A 21,762-nucleotide genomic window follows, 5' to 3' on the forward strand; every position below is an offset into this window, starting at 1 on the left:
TTTCATTCAGTAGTATTTATTGAGCGCTTACGATGTGCAGAGCACTGGACTAAGCGCTTGGAATGAACAAGTCGGCAACAGAAAGAGACGGTCCCTGCCGTTTGACGGGCTTACAGTCTCCTCTCCCCCGTCTCCTTTTCCTCCCGGGCCCCCCACCCCCCCCAACCCGCCTTCTCCTCCCGTCGCCCTTTCCCTCCTCCTCCTTCTCCTCCTCCTCCTCCTCCTCCTCCCTCCCAGTCCGCCTCCTTTAAATCCCGGCCGGGCTCGAAGCGGGGAAATGGAAGCGATCTTCCCATCCGCGGCCATCGCCCTGGGGCTCGTCCTCCTTCTGATCCTTCATCTGAGAAGCCCCCGCGGGCCCCCTTGCATCGGGAGCTGGATCCCTTGGTTCGGGGCCGCATATGAATTTGGAAAGGCCCCCCTGGACTTTATAGAGCGAGCCAGAGGAAAGGTAATAGTGATAATAACGATGCTTATCATGATGCTATTCGTTAATAATAACAACCATGTTGGTATTTGTTAAGCCCTTCCTATGTGCAGAGCGCTGTTCTAAGGGCTGGGGGAGATACAGGGTAATGATAATAATGTTGGTATCTGTTAAGCGCTTACTATGTGCCGAGCACTGTTCTAAGCGCTGGGGTAGACACAGGGGAATCGGGTTGTCCCACGTGGGGGTCACAGTCTTAATCCCCATTTCACAGATGAGGTAACTGAGGCACAGAGAAGTTAAGGGACTTGCCCCCAGTCACCCAGCTGACAAGTGGCGGAGCTGGGATTCGAACTCATGACCTCTGACTCCAAAGCCCGTGTTCTTTCCACTAAGCCACGCTGCCTCTCAATAATAATAATAATAATAATAATAACAACGTTGGTATCTGTTAAGCGCTTACTATGTGCAGAGCGCTGTTCTAAGCGCTGGGGGAGATACAGGGTCCTCGGGTTGTCCCACGTGACGCTCCCAGTCTTCATCCCCATTTGACAGATGAGGGAACCGAGGCCCAGAGAAGTGAAGCGACTTGCCCACAGTCACCCCGCTGACGAGTGGCAGAGCCGGGATTCGAACCCGTGACCTCTGACTCCCAAGTCCGGGCTCGTAATCAGGTTGTCCCGCGAGAGGCTCACGGTTAACCCCCATTTTACAGGTGAGGTGACTGAGGCACCGAGATGTTGAGTGACTCGCCCACAGTCACGCAGCTGACGAGTGGCAGCGCTCATCACGTGCCGGGCTCTGGGGTAGATACGAGATGAGCGGGTGGGACGCGGTCCCTGTTCCACACGGGACTCACGGGCTTAATCCCCGATTTGCAGAGAAGGGAAATGATTTCTTCGATGCTGTCCCCCGTGAACTCTCTGAAGCCCAGAGAAGTGAAATGACTTGCCCAAGGTCACCCAGGAGACAGGTGGCAGAGGCGGGATTCGAATCCCCAGCCCGCGAGGGGACCACGGGAAACGTCAGCCCAACCGATTGAGACCGAGCCCTCGGGATGATCTCCTTCTTTGAAGAGTACGACCCAGGGGTATCCCCAAGGGGTTTAGGGAGCGACCTTGTGCTAAACCGATCTATTCAATAGTATTTATTGAGCGCTTACTATGTGCAGAGCACTGTACTAAGCGCTTGGAATGAACAAGTCGGCAATGATCTCATCGGACCCCGGGTTTTGCCCGCGTTTCAGACCACCTCATCAAAATGACCGTTGATCACTAATCTCAAAAGTTGTTTGCCGTTCGTTATAGTTTATGCCTTCTAATTGTTACGGAGCATTATTGGTGGACGTCACCCGGGAGGATTGCGTTAAAGGTAAAATAAAAAAATGCAAAGTGTGGGAGCTGGCAATTTACCGGCGTTTTCAGTGAATACGTGCAAAGTGACTGTAGAACTCAGTGATGATCGCAAAATCCGTTCACAGCTTACGCTTTCGGAATGAATAAACAAATGTCGTCCTTGACTTTTTTAAAAGGACATTTTATTTAGAGTCACCGATGTGTGTTTTTTGCTATTTCAATAGTGGGTCAGGCCAAAAGTGATAACTACTGAAATGACGGGTTCAGACTTTCATCCGCCCTCATTTTTTTTCACTGTGTAGGCATTTTTTTTGAAAGATGCGGTATAGGAAAATGATATTTGCCGCTTTAAGTCAAATCCGGAATCCCTCCGGTGGCTAAAGAATGCTTGGTTAACAGAGTTATGAGAAAAAGCCAATGGATTACTGAATAATAGCAAATTCTGTTTTGGTTTTTTTTTTACCTGTGGATAGCTATAGACAAAATTATCTGTCTATTGCATTCGTCGAGCACCTTACTGTGGGCAGAGCGTTGTGTTCATCTATAAAAATCCACCTCTTATGTTGGCTGTGGATGTATTTTCCAATCTTTTCCTCCTCTTCTCCCAAAAGAAGACCTGAATTTGAAATGTTCTTTCTTCCTTCCCCACTTAAGATCTAGTGATATTCACCGTTACCTCTGTCGACTGTGTGTCGTTCATCCCATTATGCGGTTATCGTTCCTCGGAACGGTGATGGTATTTATCCGGCATTTACTCTCTGCCAGGACTGTACTGAGTGCCGAGGTAGAAACAAGGTAAACCAGATCGGGGCCCACAGTCTAAGAGGGAGGGAGAATGGGTATTTTATGCCTAATTTACACACGAGGAAGCAAAGCACAAAAGTTCGGTGACTTTACCCCAGGTATCTCAACAGACAGGTGGTGGAGTCGGGTAGACAGCAAATAAATCGAAAAATGTAGAGTAAGGGACACTTAATATTGTAAATCAAAGTCAGGGAGTCAGTCCTTTCCACTGCTTATGAGAAGCAGCATGGTATAGTGGAAAGATCAGGGCACGGGAGTCATAAGGATATGGGTTCTAATTCTGACTCCACTGTTTGTGTGCTGTGTGACCTTGGGCAAATCAGTTCACTTCTCTGGGCCTCGGTGACCTCATCTGTAAACTGGAGATTTGAGACTGTGAGCCTCGGGTTGGACACGGTCTCTGTATTGCTTGTAGTGCATTTGCTTGTATCCGCCCCAGTGCTTACAATAATTATTGTGATGATTATTTCCTCCGTCTGTGTAATTGGGTTCACTCAGGGCCAGCTTCAGAGTTCACGGGGGGCAGCATCAAAGCGGAGGAATGGCCTGGCACAGCCTGGAAAGAATATGAAGAGGAGGGTCGGGGGGAGTCCATTTTAGGGAAAAGTCGGGGCCATAGTGGGGGTGTAATGTCAAAGGGTGTGGTCTGGGGACAATAGCAAGAGGCGGGGTTATAGGCTCAGCAGCAGTGATTTTTTTTTTATGGTATTTGTTAAGAGCTTACTATGCGTCAAGCACCTCTCTAAGCGCGGGGGTATTAGCTAATTAGGGTGGACAAGTCCTTGTCTCACATGGGGCTTACAGTCTAAATAGGAGGGAAAACTGGTGTTTAATACCTAATTTGCACTTGGGGAGATTCAGACAAGTTAAGTGACTTACCCGAGGTCACACAGCAGGTAAATGGCAGAGCAGGGATTAGAACCTAGGTCCTCTGGCTTCCGGGCACATGCTTTATCCACTAGAACATGCTGCTGCCCTGATTAAAAATAGAAAACACCCAACTGGAGGGGAAGTGGAGTTTGGAAGAACAGGGGCCTGGGCGGTGAACACAACTGTTCAGAAGCAGTTATTGGTGTGTGTGGGGGGGGAATTCCAACACTCTAGGGGCTCCATTGGAATTCCACATGGCATCCTATGGAATACTGCATGCTTGTTGTAGCCTAATGATGTTGTGCAGACCAGTAGGGGCTAGTGTATTTTTCTGCCTTAGGACAACTAGATGTCTGAAGAACCTGGGCTTATAATAATTCTAATAATAATAACAATGGTATTTGTTAAACGCTTACTCTGTGCCAAGCTGGAGTAGATACGGCATAATCAGGCCGGACACGGTCCCTGTCCCACAATGAACTCGCCGCCTTAACCCCCGTTTTACATTTTGCCGAAGGTCACACAGCAGACAAGTGGCAGAGCCGGGATTAGAACCCACGTTCTCTGAATCTCAAGTCCGTGCACTTGCCATCCACCTTCAGCATTAACGTCTCCACATATTCGATTATTCATCTGGTCGCTTCACCCCAGTATACTGATGTTACTAACCACTATATCCTTGTTCTTGTTCCCGCTATACCTACGTGATTACATCAGCTGTTCCACTACACCCATAGCCGGGATCATGGTTTTGGCACACGGTTGTTCTTACCAGAACGGTAAGCCCTAAAATACTAATAACTGATTGAACTAACAATTCGCCTCAGTTGAAACCAGTGCAGCCAGTAGGTCCTGCCTGGTTAGAACTTAGCTTATGAAGCTGATCTTTAAGAAGCTTGACCTAGATAACACTGTAGCATTACTTCTAGCCACTGCCATTTTTCTCATGACCAAAGAGGTCATTTCTTGGCACCGAATCCCCAGTTATCTCTTCATCCGGTAGTGTAGTTCAATAAAAGTTTTGAATGAACCCAGTTTCAATAGTCCTTATATTCGAAATAATATCCAAGTCCTCCACCTAATGAAAATTGGAATCTCACAAGGAGATCAAGTCCTCCCCCGTATGATGCCCACTGTGTTCAGCTCTTGGGTTTTATGCAAATAGTATTATGGAGCCTGAGCTAACTCTAAATGTTAGCTCTAAACCTGAGCTAAACTCTAAATGTCTGTTGCAGTAAGCATCATTTTGCTTGAAAAGACCAAGATGCAGCCTTTGATGACGGGAGTTTTATTTTACTGCCAGAAACAGCCTTCCAACATGGCTATGCGAATCCTACCATCTTTCAAAGGGAGCATGATGACCCGAAATAGCATAGAACTGTTTTGAGGGAATAGGTCCCTGGCAGGTGAGAGCAAATCAGCCACTGTGCAATATATCTATTTGTGTTGGACCTATCTTCCTGCATTTTCGGGACTCCCAGGAGAGCCGAGTTGGCTCCAGAAAAATCTCTTCTTCCCAAATTCCAATGAAATGAGGGATACCTTAGTCAGGAGCTGATTCTCAGTCACTCAGTGAGTGACCCAAGCTGGTGACCTGACACAGTGCATGGGTTGAAAGGAGTGTAAACCCGACCCAAAGAATCTCTCCTAAAGTGCATTGCAGTCTGGCAGCTAATGCAGTATTGGTACTGACAAACATCAGCAGCCATTATGACTAGGTAAACAACTTTACACTGATCAAAACAAAAAACACAATACAGTATTGATACTGATAAACATTGGTAGCCATAATGACTTCAGTAAACAACTTTACAGTAACCACAGGGAAAAACAAAATTCAGTAGTATCAGCAGTCATTATGACTAGTGTACACAACTTTAACCCAAACAAAACCAAAACCGCAAAAACTGCAGTATAGATACCAGCAGGTAATTTCTATAAAACAATACAATTTTAATTGTGCTGCATTTTCACCATAGCAACTCTGGCTGCATAAGAATTATTTTAGATAATATTTGTAAAGTGGTTTGAACATGAAATAAATGGAAATTAGGTAGACAATAGTGGCATTATGGTTTATTTTATTGCTGCCATTTATTTAAGTTGTTCCCTGTGGTGTTTTATCATCTCTCATACCCACTATCATATAGTGTTTATTGGTTCCTTTCACTTACTTCTCATCTTGACAAAAATCTAAACTCTTCATCCCATTTTTTCATTTATGATTTCATTTTTTGCTCAAATCTACCCACACAGGACTTAAATTGGAGAACCCTCTTGACTGTAGGCTCGTCGTGGGCAGGCACTGTGTCCATTTATTACTATATTGCACTCTCCCAAGCGCTTAGTACCGTGCTCTGCACACAGTGAGTGCTCAATAAATACCATTGATTGAATGACTGACCGAGGAAACCTCTCACAGTCAGGATGCTGAGAAAAACAGGAAAAACTTCATTGCTGGCTTGGTGGTAAGAACATCAAAGCTGAATAGAACTTTCATTTGAATGTCTATGGAACTAAAATCTAAATGGAATTCAGTTCTCCCCTTAGAAGTGGCTTTGATTGCAAATACTTGAGACAACATTTTCAAGTTCTCCAAAGCTCACCATATTGCTCTGAAGCCAATTGGACCTCTTTTGAGCTTTACTCCAAATGCTGTTTGGGAGTATTTTAGTGCTCCAGAATGAGTGTTTTCAAAGAAAACAGTTTAAAGACTATTCACTTCCTTCTAAGAGTGATGGATTTGGCTTCATTTAAGCAAATGTCTGTCAAAGGCTTTGTGTTTTTCAATGTCTGGCTTTAATTGCATCAGCTTAAGCTTGCACATTTTCTTTCTCTTTTTTGGTGAATCTTATGCATCTACCTCTTTGTTTTTGAAAAGAAAAATCTTCTATTAGCCTCCTATTCTGTGCACAGTAGAAAGGTCAGTGACTATAATGAATATGGTCCCGATGGTGAAGAAAGAATATACTTATTTCAGGTCTTTCTTCCCCACCCTCCCCCTCATACTTTTTCTTCCACTTCCCTTCTCTGTGATAAACAGCCCCATTTTCTCCAACCTTTCCTCAGAGGAGCTTCAAATCCTCCGGACCACACATCATCTTTTTTTCAAATCCCTTCTGAAATCCCACCACCTCCTGGAGGCCTTCCCTGATAGTTTTTACCTTTCCACAGGTCAAATCCTCCCATCACTTCAGCACTTATCTGCTACCTCTAAACTTGTGTATTTACAAATCACATTGGTTTGTATGGATAGCATTTCTGTCCGTATTGATTTCACGATCCTGTTTAAGGCTCGTACTCATCCAGATACCCGTCTTTCCATTCTCTTCTTCCTCTGTCAGCGCGCTAGAGTGTAAACGCTTCCAACTCAGGGACTGTGACTTCTAACTCCACTGGATTCTCCCAAGCATTTAGAACAGTGAACAGCACCCAGTAGGTACTAAATAAGTTCTATGGATTGACTCATTGATTTAAAGACTCTGGCACTCTTCACTGGACCTGCTGAAGGTGTTCCACCACCTTTCTCGAAGTGCAATGGCCCAAACTAGACAAAATCCTCTAATAATAGACCAATACATTTGATTGATTGTTTGATCAAAAGTACTTATTGAGCACTAACTGTGTGCAAAGCATTATACTAAGCCCTTGGGAAAGTTCTATACAACCGAGTTGGTAGATACAGCCCTTCCCACAACAAATTTACGGTCTAGAGGGGGAGACAGATCTTACACTGTCAGCAGATCCCAATTTCATGGAGGCCTTTTAAATAACTGAATGACAAAAATTATTGATATTAAGCCTGTAGTCAAGATGCTCCCCAAGATGCTCCGCTGCATTTTACTTTCTCCATTAATAATATAATAATAATAATGTTGGTATTTGTTAAGCGCTTACTATGTGCAGAGCACTGTTCTAAGCGCTGGGGTAAACACAGGGGAATCAGGTTGTCCCACGTGGGGCTCACAGTCTTAATCCCCATTTTACAGATGAGGGAACTGAGGCACAGAGAAGTTAAGTGACTCGCCCACAGTCACCCAGCTGACAAGTGGCAGAGCTGGGATTCGAACTCATGAGCCCTGACTCCAAAGCCCATGCTCTTTCCACTGCGCCACGCTGCTTCTCCATTCTTTGTGCTTATCCCTTGGAACAGTGGTGACCCATAGTAAGCACTTAATAGATGCCCTAATAATGATACTTCTGAATTTGGGATTTGGGGGCTGCTCAATATGCAAACTTTCACTTATCTCTATTGCAGTTCATCTTTTTTCACAGGAAGACTTTTCCAAATTGCCATGATCACTGATTTTTTAATAGTAATTTAAGTGCTTACTGTGTGTCAGGCCCCGTACTAAGTGTTGGGGTTCGCAATGGTAATCTCCATTTTACAAATGAGGTAGCTGAGGCACAGAGAAGTTAAGGGATGTGGCCAAGGTCCCACAGCAGACAGGTGGCAGAGCCGGGATTAGAACCCAGGTCCTTATGGGACTCACAATCTTAATCCCCATTTTAGAGATGAGGTAGCTGAAGCAGAGGTGAATAGACTTGCCCACGGTCACACAGCAGACAAGTGGTGGAGCTGGGATTAGGACCCAAGACCTCTGACTCCCAGGTTCATACTTTTTCCAGTAGGCCATGCTGTTTCTCACTTTGAATTTTATTCCTGTTTCTGAAGGATTGGAAACCCCTCGCAATTTAGTATCATTTGTAAATTCGATGAGTAAGACCTCAGTCACCTTTAAAAATATTGACTATTGAATGGGTCCAGCCATTAGGCAAACTTCTTAGTTGCCCCAGGGCAACTATTTTTTATATACTGGTCAGAGCAATGTACCGACAGACAATTACTCTCCCCAACTTCAAAGCCTCGCTGAAGGCATACGTCCTCCAAGAGGCCTTCCCTGACTAAGCCCTCCTTTCCCCACCTCCCACTCCCTTCTGTGCCACCCCTTGACTTACTCCCTTAAATCATTCTCTCTCCTAACCCAAAAGCACTTATGTACACATCTGCAATTTTATTTATTTATATTAATATCAGTCTCCCCCTAGACTGTAAACTCGTTTGGGGCAGGGAATGTGTCTGGTATATTGCAATATTGTACTCTCCTAAACTCTTAGTACAGTGCTGTGCACACAGTAAGTGCTCAATAAATACTCCACTGACTGACAGTGGAGTCAGAATAGTATTTTTCTAGCTGGTCAAAATGACTCCATGTGGGTTGAAATTAATAAAACGTACTGGCATCTCATTAGATTAAAACTAGTTTCCTACCTGAATATGTGGCCCACCGTTTGCATAGCATAGAAAGAATTTATATTGATCTGGCATCATTTGCTTTTTACAGGCCCATGTTGCTTGCTTCCTACAATCATGCTCTACTTGATGGTAGCAAATCAATGGATTTGTTGTAATACTATATAATATTGTCTTTACCACACTCATGCTTTTTTCATTTTTAAAAGATGAGACAAAATCTTCCCCTCTTGGGCTTGGTCATTTTTCATGAATTCTAAAAGAAAGGCTAGCGGTCCTGCAATAGTAATGGTCAATTCTTTAATTACTCTGGAATTGATTATCATTCATAATTAACTAATTATTAATCATTAATTAATTATTAATTTGAGTGCTTACTATGTTCCAAGCACTGGGGTACATACAGAATAATCAGATCAAACGCAGTCCCTTGTCCCAAATAGGCTTCATGGTCTCCTCTGTGTCTGCGTCATCAGGATGTGCTCATTTCACCATACCAAACTTTGTAGATATAATATCCTTAGTTATTTCTGGCCCTCTTCACTGTTCGATCCCAAGTGGAACTTTTTTCAAACAACTGACCACAATGATAATAACAATGATAACTGTGCTATTCGTTAAGTGCTTACTATATGCCAAGCACTGTACTAAGTCCTGGGGTAGATACAAGATAATCAGGCCAGAAAACCACATGGAGATCGTAGTCTAAGGGAGAAGGAGTGTGTTCTAGTGGATAGAATATAGCCCTGGGAGTCAGAAGGACTGGGTTCTAATCCCAGCTCTGCCACTGTCTGCTGTGTGACCTTGGGGAAATCACTTAACTTCTCTGTGCCTTAGTTACCGCATCTGTAAAATCGGGATTTGGACTGTGAGCCCCTTGTGGGACAGGGACTGTATCTAACCCGATTAGCTCGTATCTACCCCAGCTCTTAGAGTGGTGCCGGGCACATAGTAAGCACTTAACTTGTCCCGTCTTGTCTTACGCTGTCGAATCGTCTCCTACTCATAGCGACCCCGTGGACACATCTCTCCCAGAATGTCCCACCTCCACCTGCAGTCGTTCTGGTAGTGTATCCATAAAATTTTCTTTATAAAAATGCAAACAAAGGGAAATAGGTGTTTCATTCCAATTTTACAGATGAAGGAACTGATGCATAGAGAAGTTAAGTGGCAAGCAAAGCAGCTTAAAGGGAGCAATCGTCAGAGAAGTCACGTTTTCTCATGGTCTCTCCTTTGGCCTAATGTAATTTTTTGGTTGCCTTTTCCGTCTCCTGTTATTTGCATCTCTTTTCAGCTTTAGTTTCCTAATCATGGTCGAAACAATTGTGCCATTTCTTGAGACAGTACTCTTCTTTAGTATTCCAGACTAATTTTCACTTTTTTTTGGTAGTTGGCCCAAGTTGCCCTTCAGATCTTTTATGAAAGCACCAATCCAACTCTGCTGGCAAGATTTGGCCTACTCAGCAAATTGCTCTGGTCTTTAAAATCCCGAGTTCCAATATAGGCATTCACAGTGGATATAGATATTATAGTGAATATAAGTAAGTGGTCATTCTTAATAAAGTACTCTTGTGATTTCTCTGTTTCAGTATGGACCAATATTCACAGTATTTGCCCTGGGAAACCGCATGACTTTTGTAACCGAAGAAGAAGGTATTAACACATTTTTTAAATCAAAAGAAGTGAGCTTTGAACTAGCAGTTCAAAATCCTGTCTATCACACAGGTAAATAATTCTTTAAAATATTTATCTTAGAAAAAACCCTAATGCAGATTTTGGCTCCACAGTGTGGAGAGAGAGTAATGGGGCCTGTCATTTCTTTCCTTGTACATTCACATTTTTTTAATCCAGGCAGGCAAGGTAGTGAGGCTACACCAAACCCAATCCGAACACAAACAAGTCACAGAAATTCCTAAAGAATTTTAGCTTATAAAACTCTTATATATCTGGATTTCTCAAATACACAAAATATTTCTTGCTAGTCAGAGGAACATATTTTTCAGAGCTCAAAATGGAATACAAGGTGGGACCTTCAGGGTTTGAAGCCCCCAGAAGCAGGAAAGAACAATAGAAAAACTTAGAGGGAGAGAGCGAAGACATAGAGGATATAGAGAGATAAATACAGGGAGGAGAGAGGCACACAAAGAATTATAGACAGGCAGACAGCCAAACACTGACTCGGGGCAGAGTGGAAACAGAGGGAAAAACGTACACTTACAGGGAGAGCAGCGGAAACACTGGTAAGTGACAAGACACATGCACTCGGAAATACGTATGTGTGGATGTGCGTACAGATACAAAGATTGGTCGATAATTTTCCTTCGTGTTTGAAGGTGATGCTGCTGAGAGAGGAAGGCTTACCTCTATGTAGGGGAAGCTGATTTTCAATTTATTGTTCCTCAAGATAAAAGTTCTCCAGGGCTAAAAGGGCAGCGTGGTCTAGTGGAAAGAGCCTAAGCCTGGGAGGCAAGAGAACCTGGGTTCTAATGCCGGATCTGCCACTTGTCTGCTGTGTGACGTTGGATGAGTCACTTAACTCTTCTGTTCCTCCGTTACCTCATCCGTAAACTGGGGATGAAGACTGTGAGCCCTGTGAGAGACGGGGAATCTGTCCAACCTGATTAACTTGTATCTACCACAGCACTTAATTCAGAAACCTAGTAAGCACTTAGGAAATGCTACTACTAAAAAAAAAAAAGGGTCCCATGCTAAGCCAGTTTTAGGTTTGTTGAGCAAGTTATTTTTAGAGCAGCATTTCTAATTCCTTTCCTTTTTTCTGGTACTTGTTAAGTGCTCACTTTGTGCTAAGCACTAGGGTAGAAGCAAGATAATCAATCATTCAATCAGTGGTATTTACTGAGCACTTACTATGTGCAGAGCACTGTACTATGTACTTGGGAGAGTACAATACAATAGAATTAGTAGTCACATTCCCTGCTCAATATTAGATCGGACACATTCCCTGTTTCCTGTGGGGCTCACAGTCTAGGAAGGAGTAGGGTTTAATCCCCATTTTACAGCTGAGGAAACTGAGGCTCAGAGAAGGTAAGAGAGTTGCCTGAGGTCACGCAGCAGTAAATGATGATGATTATGGTACTTGTTAAGCGCCAAGCACCGTTCTAATCACTGGAGTAGATACAAGTCAATCAGGTTCCCGTCAAACGGCAGGGACTGTCTCTATCTGTTGCCGACTTGTTCATTCCAAGCGCTTAGTACAGTGCTCTGCACATAGTAAGCGCTCAATAAATACTATTGAATGAAAGGTTGGACAGAGCCCAGTTCCTTCTGACTCCCAGGCCCATGCTATCACCATTAGGCCACGCCGATTCCCTAAACAGAGTTAAGCAGTGCTTTCCTGAAGAGGGGCTCTCGGAAAAACCTAGATTATCATCAGATGCCTCCGCTCCTTTCTCATCTGTTGCAAGACCGCCATCCTGGACCTACATGGGAGGTTAGATGTTCCCTGCTTCCGATAAGATGTGCTTCTGACTTGGGTTTTTCAGCACTGAGGCAGCCACATGAGAAGCAGCGTGGCTCAGTGGAAAGAGCCCAGGCTTGGGAGTCAGAGGTCATGGGTTCGAATCCCAGCTCTGCCACTTGTCAGCTGTGTGACTGTGGGCAAGTCACTTAACTTCTCTGCGCCTCAGTTCCCTCATCTGTAAAATGAGGATGAAGACTGTGAGCCTCACGTGGGACAACCTGATTACCCTGTATCTACCCCAGTGCTTAGAACAGTGCTCTGCACATAGTAAGCGCTTAATAAATACCAGCATTATTATTGCCTGTCTCCCCTTCATTCATTCATTAATCATTCATATTCATTAAGCGGTTACTGTGTGCAGAGCTGGGTACTAAGCGCTTGGAAGAGTACGGCATAACAATAAACAGATGCATTCCCTGCCCACAATGAGCTTACAGTCTAGAGGGGGAGACAGACATTAATAGAAATAAATAAATTACAGATGTGTACGTAAATGTTGTGGGGCTGGGAGGGGAGATTAAGGGAGCAAGTCAGGATGGTGCAGAAGGGAGCGGGAGAAGAGGAAAGGAGGGTTTAGTCAGCGAAGGCTTCTTGGAGGAGATATGCTTTCAATAAGACTTTGAAAGTCCTGTGATCGGAAGCCCTGGGATTTTTCCCAATGCACTAGGACTGGATGCTGGAATTTGGGCACAATCCAGAGGCCGTGAGACAAAACAACTTCATGGGTCCTCTTCTTATGTTACCTCATTTTTTTTTAATGTAACAGGCACTTCTGTGAAAATCATCAGAGTGATTTTCTACTCACTGTTAGGTTGACCCTTTATTTAGTTGGGCGTGTAAATCGTCCCTGTTCCATGTGGGGCTCACATAGAATCCCCATTGTACAGGTGAGGTAACAGGCACAGAGAAGTGAAGTTATATGCCCAAGGTCACACAGCTGACTAAGGGCGGAAACAGAATTAGAACCCCTGACCTTCTGACTTCCATTCCTGTGCTCTATCCATTACACCATGCTGCCGATTGATAGGACCTCTCTGTCTTTGTTGTCAGCTTTAAAAACAATGGCATCTAATATCAAAGGATATAAGTCTCCCAGATTCACTGTTAGACCTCTTGACCTCTCTAGAGAGAGAGCAAAAATCGGGTAGATTGTCACTTTTCAACATTTTTATCCTCCTAAGTGGCAGTCGTATAGGCATTTGAGTTATATAAATTATGCCCCAATAATGTTTGTCTTCTCCCGCACTTTCTCCTGCTTGGTTTATTTTCCGGCTTAACAAAAAATAAAATGCAAAAAGTTTACTCGGTTTAAATTTGGCCTTTCTTTGTTTGTGCTACAGCATCGATTTCAAAGGAAATCTTTTTTCTGAACCATGACAAGCTCTATGGCTTAATGAAAGGGAAAATGAGCACGTCCAATATGCACCATTTCTTTGGAAAGTTGGTTGAAGAATTACATGAGCACCTAGAGTATCTAGGCACAGAAGGAACTCAGGACCTTTGTAACTTGGTAAGGTAAGGATATTCATAAACTATTTTAAAGTTTTCCTTATTTCCGATCAGAAAATTGCAGAATTAGAATCCAGGCCCTTGTGCCTCTCAGGCCTGGGCTTTGTTCACCAGGTCAGGCTGCTTCTCTGCACATAATGAACGCTCAAAAATGGCATTGATTGATATTCTGAATGACCCTTTTTAACATCTTTTCCATTGTACCTCTGATTAAAATATTACTTGTTAGCAAACGTGTAATCTGTGTAGATGAGGTAACTGAAGCACAGAAAAGGTTAATGACTTGCCCAGTGCCACACAACAGACGCATGGCAGAGCCAGTAATAGAACCCATGACCTTCTGACTCCCGGGTCCATGCTCTATCCACTAGGCCATGCTGCTTCTTCCTGCCCTTAAGGATCCCTGCCCTTAAGTAGTTTAGAGTAGGCAGAGAAGGCCATCCCAGCATTCAGATAGACTAAAGAAGATGTGGTCTCTGGCCATGAGATTTATTTATTTCCATGTCTGTCTCCCCTTCTAGACTGTAAGCTCGTTGTGGGCAGGGAATGTGTCTGTTGTATTGTTATATTGTATTCTCCCAAGCGCTTAGTTCAGTGCTCCGCACACAGTAATTGCTCAATAAATGCGATGGACTGGGAATCCTCCATTTTGATTCGTAGTGGGGGAGTGAGTGTATGTAGATGGAGAAGCGAAGGAGATCCGGAACAGAGGTTTGGAGGACACCACGGTTAGGGAATTGGGAGGCAGAGAAAGAGCTGGAAGAAACTGTGGATTTCTGGGCAGAATTCTAAGTCCTGTTCATGGTTCTGTCCAAAGTTCACTTGTTCAATCTTCGATATGGGGCAAAGTCGATTATACCTCATTTTATCCATCGGATGAATAGCTTCTTGAGGCCAAAGATCTTTATTTGTTTTTGCTGTAAGCTTCTGAGTGCCTAGAGGCCTGCCATAAATACCACTCTTCACTAGGATGACGAAAATAATTAATGGAGTCAGTAGTATTTGCTTGTTAAGCACTTTCATTCAGGCTTTCAGCAAAGTACCACCTTGTTAAGGATCTTAAAGTGATTTAGTTTCCATAGGATTTCTTCTGCCCTACTAGTTAGTAACTCAGCATGTAACCCTGGTATTATGCATTCTTTCATAAAGAGATGTAAGAATGTATTCCTTTTGGTCTGGCATACCAGCTGTTTCTTTGTATTTCAGGAATGTCCTGTTCCCATCCTCAGTGAATATTCTCTTTGGGAAAGGCTTGTTTCCAACAAGTCAGAGGAAAATCAAGGAGTTTGAAGAGCAATTTCGGATCTACGATGAAGGTTTCGAGTTTGGGTCCCAGATGCCCGAATGCCTTTTAAGGCAAGAAGTCCTTTTGTTTTTTTAATGGCATTTGTTCAAACACTTGCTATGTGCTAGGCACTGTATTTAGTTTTGGGGTAGATATAAGATAAATAATTTGGACACAGTCCCAGGCCCAAATGGGGCTCACTGTCTAAGGGGGAAGGAGGACACATATTTGATCTCCATTTTACAGATGAGGAAATTGAGGCACAGAGAAGTTAAGTGACTTGCCCAAGATCTCTCTCAGCAGATAAGTGGCTGGACCTGGAATAGAACCCAGATCTTCTGACTCCCAGGCCCTTCATCTTTCCACTAGGCCACACTGTTTCCTTAATTTATTCATCATCAAGTTTCTGCACATCACCATTCCTCTTTAGTCTAAATAGAAAAGGGAGAGAGCAAAGAGCACATAAAAAGCTCCCAGTGCAATCCTTAACAATGTATTTAATATTTCTGGGTGGATAACAATAGGGGGGCATTTTTGATGAGGGAAGAAAGGAATAGGGAGAAGAATACTGTTTTGTACTTTGTTGAAAATCGATATTTTAGTTGTACCAGATAATGTTTATATTCCTTTGAGATGTGTCATGATTTGGATATTTTCAGTCATTCATTGTTGTCTTTACAGAATAAAATAAGGAAAGTAAGTGATGTGCCTGGATAAGAGAAATATACTTTCCATAAGTGGCTCAGGGCAGTACTTGTGCAAAAGGAATTCTCCCTCATGAAACAGAAAGTGGTTTAATAGTTCTTAATTCTTTGGTAACAGACCTGTATTAAGACCTGTATTTCCAGAAGAAAAGGAAAAGTGCCCTTTTTTTTTGTTTGTGTGTGTGTGTGTGTGTGTATGATATTTATTAAGCACGCACTATGTGCCAAGCACTGTACTAAGCACTTGAGTAGATACAAGCTGATCAAGTTGGACACAGTTCGTGTCCCACACCGCGTTCACAGTCTTCATTTCCATTTTAGAGATGAGGTAACAGTCACAGAAGTTAAGTGACTTGCCCAACGTCACACAGCAGACACGTGGCTGAGTCGGAAATAGAACTCGGGCCTTCTGACTCCCAGGCCGGGGCTCTGTCCACTAGACCAGGCTGATTCTGCAGCAGTTGGCAAACCGTTCACTTCCATTGACCTGCCCTTACCAACAACATGCTTTTGTGTTTTGCCCTTCATCTTCCCTCAACTTGTTAAATTTTCTCATAAGGGGAAATGGACAGGATACTTGGAAAAGGCAATATTCTTCATCGAAGCTAATCTCAGAGAGATCCAAATGTTTTTATGTGTGTTTGGCAAAGCGATTGAGATGGCACTTTTTTCATTCACCCTGCTCTTTGCCAAAGAATAATCACTGTGCTTGTTTTCCCCAGAGGGAATCTTTCTGGAATTGGAGAAGCATCTTGGAGATATATCAATACCTCATTAGCGATACAGTGTTCCTTTCTAAACCATGTGATCGGAACGCCTTCCCAACAAATATGCAGCCATTGTTTCTTTTCCCCATAGAAACTGGTCAAAATCCAAACAGTGGTTTCTGAGACTTTTTGAGAAGGCGATTTCTGACCTCGAGACAAGCAAAACTTCAGGAGACGAGTCTAAGGTGAATATTCCACAAGTATTTTCACTAACAAATGGCATCTTCCTTTCTAACCTTGACCTTCACAATAAGGATGGAAGGCAGAAAAGCCAGTGAGGATCAACAAGTCAGCCCTCTGCCAAACCTGCTTCCACTTCTCATCGCCTCAGAACTTATTTCTTGCCCTCTGTGGTCCTTGCAAAATCAATTCCAAGGCCCTAGCTTTCACATATGACTTTAAAGGGAAGGAAGATTTAGATTGTCACTGGAGTTAAGTAAGCGCTCAATAAATCCAGTTGATTGATTGAAGGGAATGCCAAACCTTGAAAATTGAAAGCTTGCAAAGTTGTTGCTTCTGAGCCATACTTAATTATAAATGGCAATGTAACGGTGAGAAGCAGCATTGCCTAGAGGAAAGAGCACGGGCCTGGGAATCAGAGGACCTGGATTGTAATCCAAGCTCTGCCACTTGTCTGTCGTGTGACGTGGGGCAAATCTTTTAACTTCTCTTAGCCTCAGTTACCTCATCTGTAAAATATGGGGATTAAGACCGTTAGTCCCACAATGGGACAGGGACTGGTCAAACCTGATCATCCTGTATCTAATCGAGAGCTTAATACAATACCTGGCTCGTAGTAAGCGCTTGGCGAATGCCATCAAAACACAAACACAAATGAGGTTGTGAAACCGTCAGTCTGATATCACTGAAACAATTGTCCATCAGATCCACCTTCTCTGGGTGCCATGTATGACTAAGCCAACAGCTGCTCTTTGGTGAGCTGAAGTGAGGGACCCATAAAAAAACTTTTACAGACCAGTGGAACAAAACCTTGGACATAGCCATGGAGAACTTGGAGACAGAAGCAACCAAGGGTGTCATTTAGAAATAGGGTCTTTCTTAGGACAGAAGACTCGAGAAAATGATGTCACCAAGACAAAGTATCAAAAGCAGTTCCGGACTTGGCAGGTAGGAATCGCAACAACGCAGAAAGGAACGACACTGACGTGTACAAGGAGGGCCGGTCGCTTCTACACCATCTTCCTCCATCACTTTTGCACACACGGAGAAAAATGAACCTTTAGTAGAATCATCTGCAAAGCCCAGATGGCTACATGCGTATTAAAATGCACATGCTATCATTACTATGTTTTCCTACTTTCCAGTAGAGCCAGTTGGCTTCCAGAGACCAAAATGAAAGAACCAAGCCCATGTATTTAGCAAATCAGCTGGAAGATGAAATGTAAGACCAGCTAATCCAGCCCATTATAGAGAATGGTCTTTTTTAACCGGCAGATTTATCGCGTAGTAGTAGGTTGTATTTGTATAGCCCATCCTTTGTGCAGTGTGAGAAGTGAGATTCTAGCTCACAAGATTTAAAATGATAATACATTTAGTAAAGATGAAGATGCTCCCTCCTCTCTCCCCCGAACTACGGAAAGGTGCATATCAAAAAGATGGCAAAATAAATAAAATGAAAATTTTTCAGTTCATTCTCAGGTAACTGTATCAATGAGGATAGCATAGGACCTGACATTAAAGTAGCGAATATTGAACTCACACATTCAGACATTCACGTTATGCATGCACACACATACACACGTGCACAAACAAATGTACACATGTCCCCTCCCCCACCAGAGAAGCAGTGTGGCTCAGTGGAAAGAGCACGGGCTTGGGAGTGAGAGGTCATGGGTTCAAATCCTGACTCTGCCACTTGTCAGCTGTGGGACTGTGGGCAGTCACTTCACTTCTCTGTGCCTCAGTTACCTCATCTGTAAAATGGGGATTAAGACTGTGAGCCCCACATGGGACAACCTGATGACCCTGTATCTACCCCAGCGCTTAGAACAGTGCTCTGCACATAGTAAGCGCTTAACAAATACCAACATTATTAAACTCTACTGTTCTTCTGTTGGCTTGGTCCAACTTTTGCTTCCAGACTCAACCCTGGAGCAGCCAATCAGGGGAGCACGTCAGGAAGGGACGCCCGGTGTCCAGAGAGCAGAAAAACAGAGTTGCGTAGGCTCTTGCTCAATTAATAGTAAACCATCACCATTATATCGCAATCATTTAGCAAGCAACTATACTGTGCAGTTTGATACCCCTGTGGAATGCTTTATTTTTTTTTAACCACTCTCGGTTTTTATCTGGCTCCTAAAATTCTTGCATTTGTTTTTCTTGACAGACACTAATGCAGAATATGCTGGACATCTTAAAGCAGGAAATAAAAAATGAACACACGGGGCCCAGTTACGCAGTATTACTTCTTTGGGCTTCTCAATCCAATGCTGTTCCGGTAAGTATATCACTAGAAAACATTCTTTCCTTCACCTCCATCTTCTTAGTCAATTGTCAACTGTTATTAGGATGGTGAAATTGAATAGCACAAAGACAGTATTTTTTGCAGTTACTAGACTTGAGGAGACCACTGAAAGATATTGCCTTTGTACTATTTACTTACAGTGATTAATCAATCATTCAACCGTATTTATTGAGTGTTTATTATTATGTACAGAGCACTGTACTAAGAGCTTGGGAGAGTAATAACAATAATTGTGGTATTGGTTAAGCACTTACTATGTGCCGGGCACTGTATTAAGCACTCGGGTGGATGCAAGCGAATCGTTTGGACACAGTCCCTGTCCCCACATGGGGCTCACAGTCTTGATACCCATTTTCCAGATGAGGTAACTGAAGCACAGGGAAGTGAAGTGACTTACCCAAGGTCACACAGCAGACACGTGGCAGAGCCAGGATTAGAAACCATGACCTTCTGACTCCCGGGCCCGTGCTCTCTCCACTACGCAATGCTGCTGCTTTAGTACATTTCAGTAGAATTAGCAGACACGTTCCCTGCCCGTAATGAGTTTATCTGGATCAGTCTTTACAGCTAATCCATGGAATTCAGATTTTTAAAGCTCTTTTACCCAGCTAATTCCAACTGATTTCTTCATTGTTTGGACGGTGAAGACCTATCTGACCTATCTGACGTATCTGAAGCCCTCCTGGGTTTGGGATCTGTGACCTTATTGATCCACATTTGGATGGAGTTGAATTTTAGAGTAAGTAGCCAGGCAAGTGGAGGTCAGTCAGGGTCACGGTCTGACTCCTCCCCACAGGCACTGGATGAGGCTTATCTAACTACTGTGGAGATTTCTGGGTCCAGGTAGGCATGGTCTCTGGTTCCTGAGAACCAGCAAGGCCTAGAGGATAGAGTCAGAAGGATCTGAGTTCTAATCTTGGCTCTGCCACTTGTCTGCTGTGTGAACTGGGGCAAGTCACTTCACTACTCAGGGCCTCAGTTAGCTCATCTGTAAAATGGGGACTAAGATTGTGAGTCCCATATGGGACAGGGATTATGGCCCTAATTAGCTTGTATCTGCCGCAGCTCTCATTAAAGCACCTGGCACATAGTGAGCACTTAACAAATACCATAAAAGATGCACTCTCTTCCTCTAAAAAAAAAGGGGTCCCATCAGAGTTCCTGCTTCTTGAACAAAATCCATCCCCTCAATCAGAGGAGTCTGTTTTAACCAGACTACTCCAGGCCTGCAGTGAGCTAGCTGTGGCTGATCTGTGTTTTGTCAACCTAGATGGGTTGATGTGGAAGGACATACACAAGTGGAATTTTTCAGCTGTTCTCTTGCAGATGTTCAATTATTATTTTTTTTCATCCCTTCCTGCCTCCCATCAGCTAATTTCTTTTCATGAGGTTGTATGGCGGGAGTGAAAGTACTGATGAAAATCTTCACACTATGTCTTCACACCCCCCTGTAGACTGGAAGCTCCTGGTAAGCAGGGATCGTTCCTGCCAACTCTGTTAAAATGTACTTTCCCAAGCACTTAGTAGAGTGCTTTGCCCACAGTAAGCCCTCACTAAATACCACTGATGAATTGATTATGCATACTAATCGAAAGGTAGACAGCGACTTTCTGGATGAGAAAATCACGGCAATAGCATCTGAGGCGAGGTCGACCCCAATCGATTAGCGGGAATATTTATTTATCTTTGTAATATTTGTTGAGCACCTACTATGTGCCAAGTGCTGTACTGTGTAGAAAAGTTCTCAGGTTAGACACAGACCCTGTCCCGCATGGGACTCACAAGTCTTAATCCCCATTTTACAGATGAGGTAACTGAAGCACAGAGAAGTGAAGTGACTTGACCAAAGTTAGATGGCAGACAAGGGGGCGGAGCCGGGATTAAAATCCAGGTCTTTCTGGCTCCCGGGCCTTTGCTCTATCCAGTAGGCCGAGTTGTTTCTGTTGCACTTACTGTGTGCAGAGAACTATACTAAGCTCTTGGGAGAGTACGATAGATTTATTAACGGAATCCCTGTCTTCTAGGAGTTTACAATCTAGTAGGGTTATTAAAATAAACTACAAGAAGTAGAAGTAGCAAGGATAAGGATATGCACATGCAGAAGTAGCATGGCCTAGTGGAGAGAGCATAGGCCTGGGAGTCAGAGGGACCTGGGTTCTCAAAGCTTGTCTGCTGGGTGACCTCAGACAAGTCACTTAGCTTCTCTGCACCTCGGTTACCTCATCTGTAAAATGGGGATTAAGACCGTGAGTCCCACGTGGGACAGAGACTGGCTTGTATGTTCCCCAGCTCTTAGTACAGTGCTTGGCACATAGTAAGTGCTTAACAAATGCCATAAAAAAAAAAAAGCAACAGCACCACAGTGTACCTTTATAGGGACCTGGCAGCTACTTGCATTTCAAATGATTCCCGTTCAAATGAAAAGTTTGTCGTCAAAATCCAAATACGTTTTGCATTTGGTTGTATCATTTTCATCAGCCTTTCTTTTCATCTCCAAGCGCTTAGTACAGTGCTTATTATTCCATGATACTAGGCCATGCTTTTGCAAACTCTCCACTTCAGTGTGCCTGCCACCCCGTGACAACCATCCTTCTTTGTGGAATATCACCGAGCGGAAATATACCGCAGGATGCTTCTCCTCTCTTCTTAAAGATCCTCGGATCTGGCTCAAGAAAAACCTCTTCCTTCCAGTTTTAGAAATAGTTTATTCCCAGACTTGATGTTTTGCTTCTGACCAGAGGGTGGAGTGCAGGGTTTGATAGAAATCGCCTAGCAACTACAGAAAAGAATGGAGAAGCGAGTGTTGATGACTCCTCTGCCT

General features: G+C 43.6%; 1 protein-coding gene across 7 annotated transcripts in view; it reads left to right on the plus strand.

The window, feature by feature from the left end:
* Positions 1–21,762, plus strand: part of LOC100080779 (24-hydroxycholesterol 7-alpha-hydroxylase) — a 44,612-nt gene that overhangs the window by 2,321 nt on the left and 20,529 nt on the right. The window contains exons 1-8 of one of the 7 annotated variants that reach the window (XM_007666974.4): positions 376–451; positions 2,437–2,577; positions 4,174–4,235; positions 10,300–10,435; positions 13,532–13,706; positions 14,907–15,056; positions 16,548–16,641; positions 18,804–18,914. In XM_007666974.4, the coding sequence (XP_007665164.1) occupies positions 10,339–10,435; positions 13,532–13,706; positions 14,907–15,056; positions 16,548–16,641; positions 18,804–18,914 (627 nt within the window). In that variant the 5' untranslated portion in view covers positions 376–451; positions 2,437–2,577; positions 4,174–4,235; positions 10,300–10,338. Of the gene's footprint in view, positions 1–189; positions 452–1,734; positions 1,799–2,436; positions 2,578–4,173; positions 4,236–5,827; positions 5,925–10,299; positions 10,436–13,531; positions 13,707–14,906; positions 15,057–16,547; positions 16,642–18,803; positions 18,915–21,762 lie in introns of those variants that run through there. The other 6 variants (XM_029071696.1, XM_029071698.2, XM_029071695.2 and 3 more) reach the window with 6 other exon arrangements.

Source organism: Ornithorhynchus anatinus, chromosome 9 (assembly GCF_004115215.2).
Source record: "Ornithorhynchus anatinus isolate Pmale09 chromosome 9, mOrnAna1.pri.v4, whole genome shotgun sequence".
NCBI lineage: Eukaryota > Metazoa > Chordata > Mammalia > Monotremata > Ornithorhynchidae > Ornithorhynchus > Ornithorhynchus anatinus.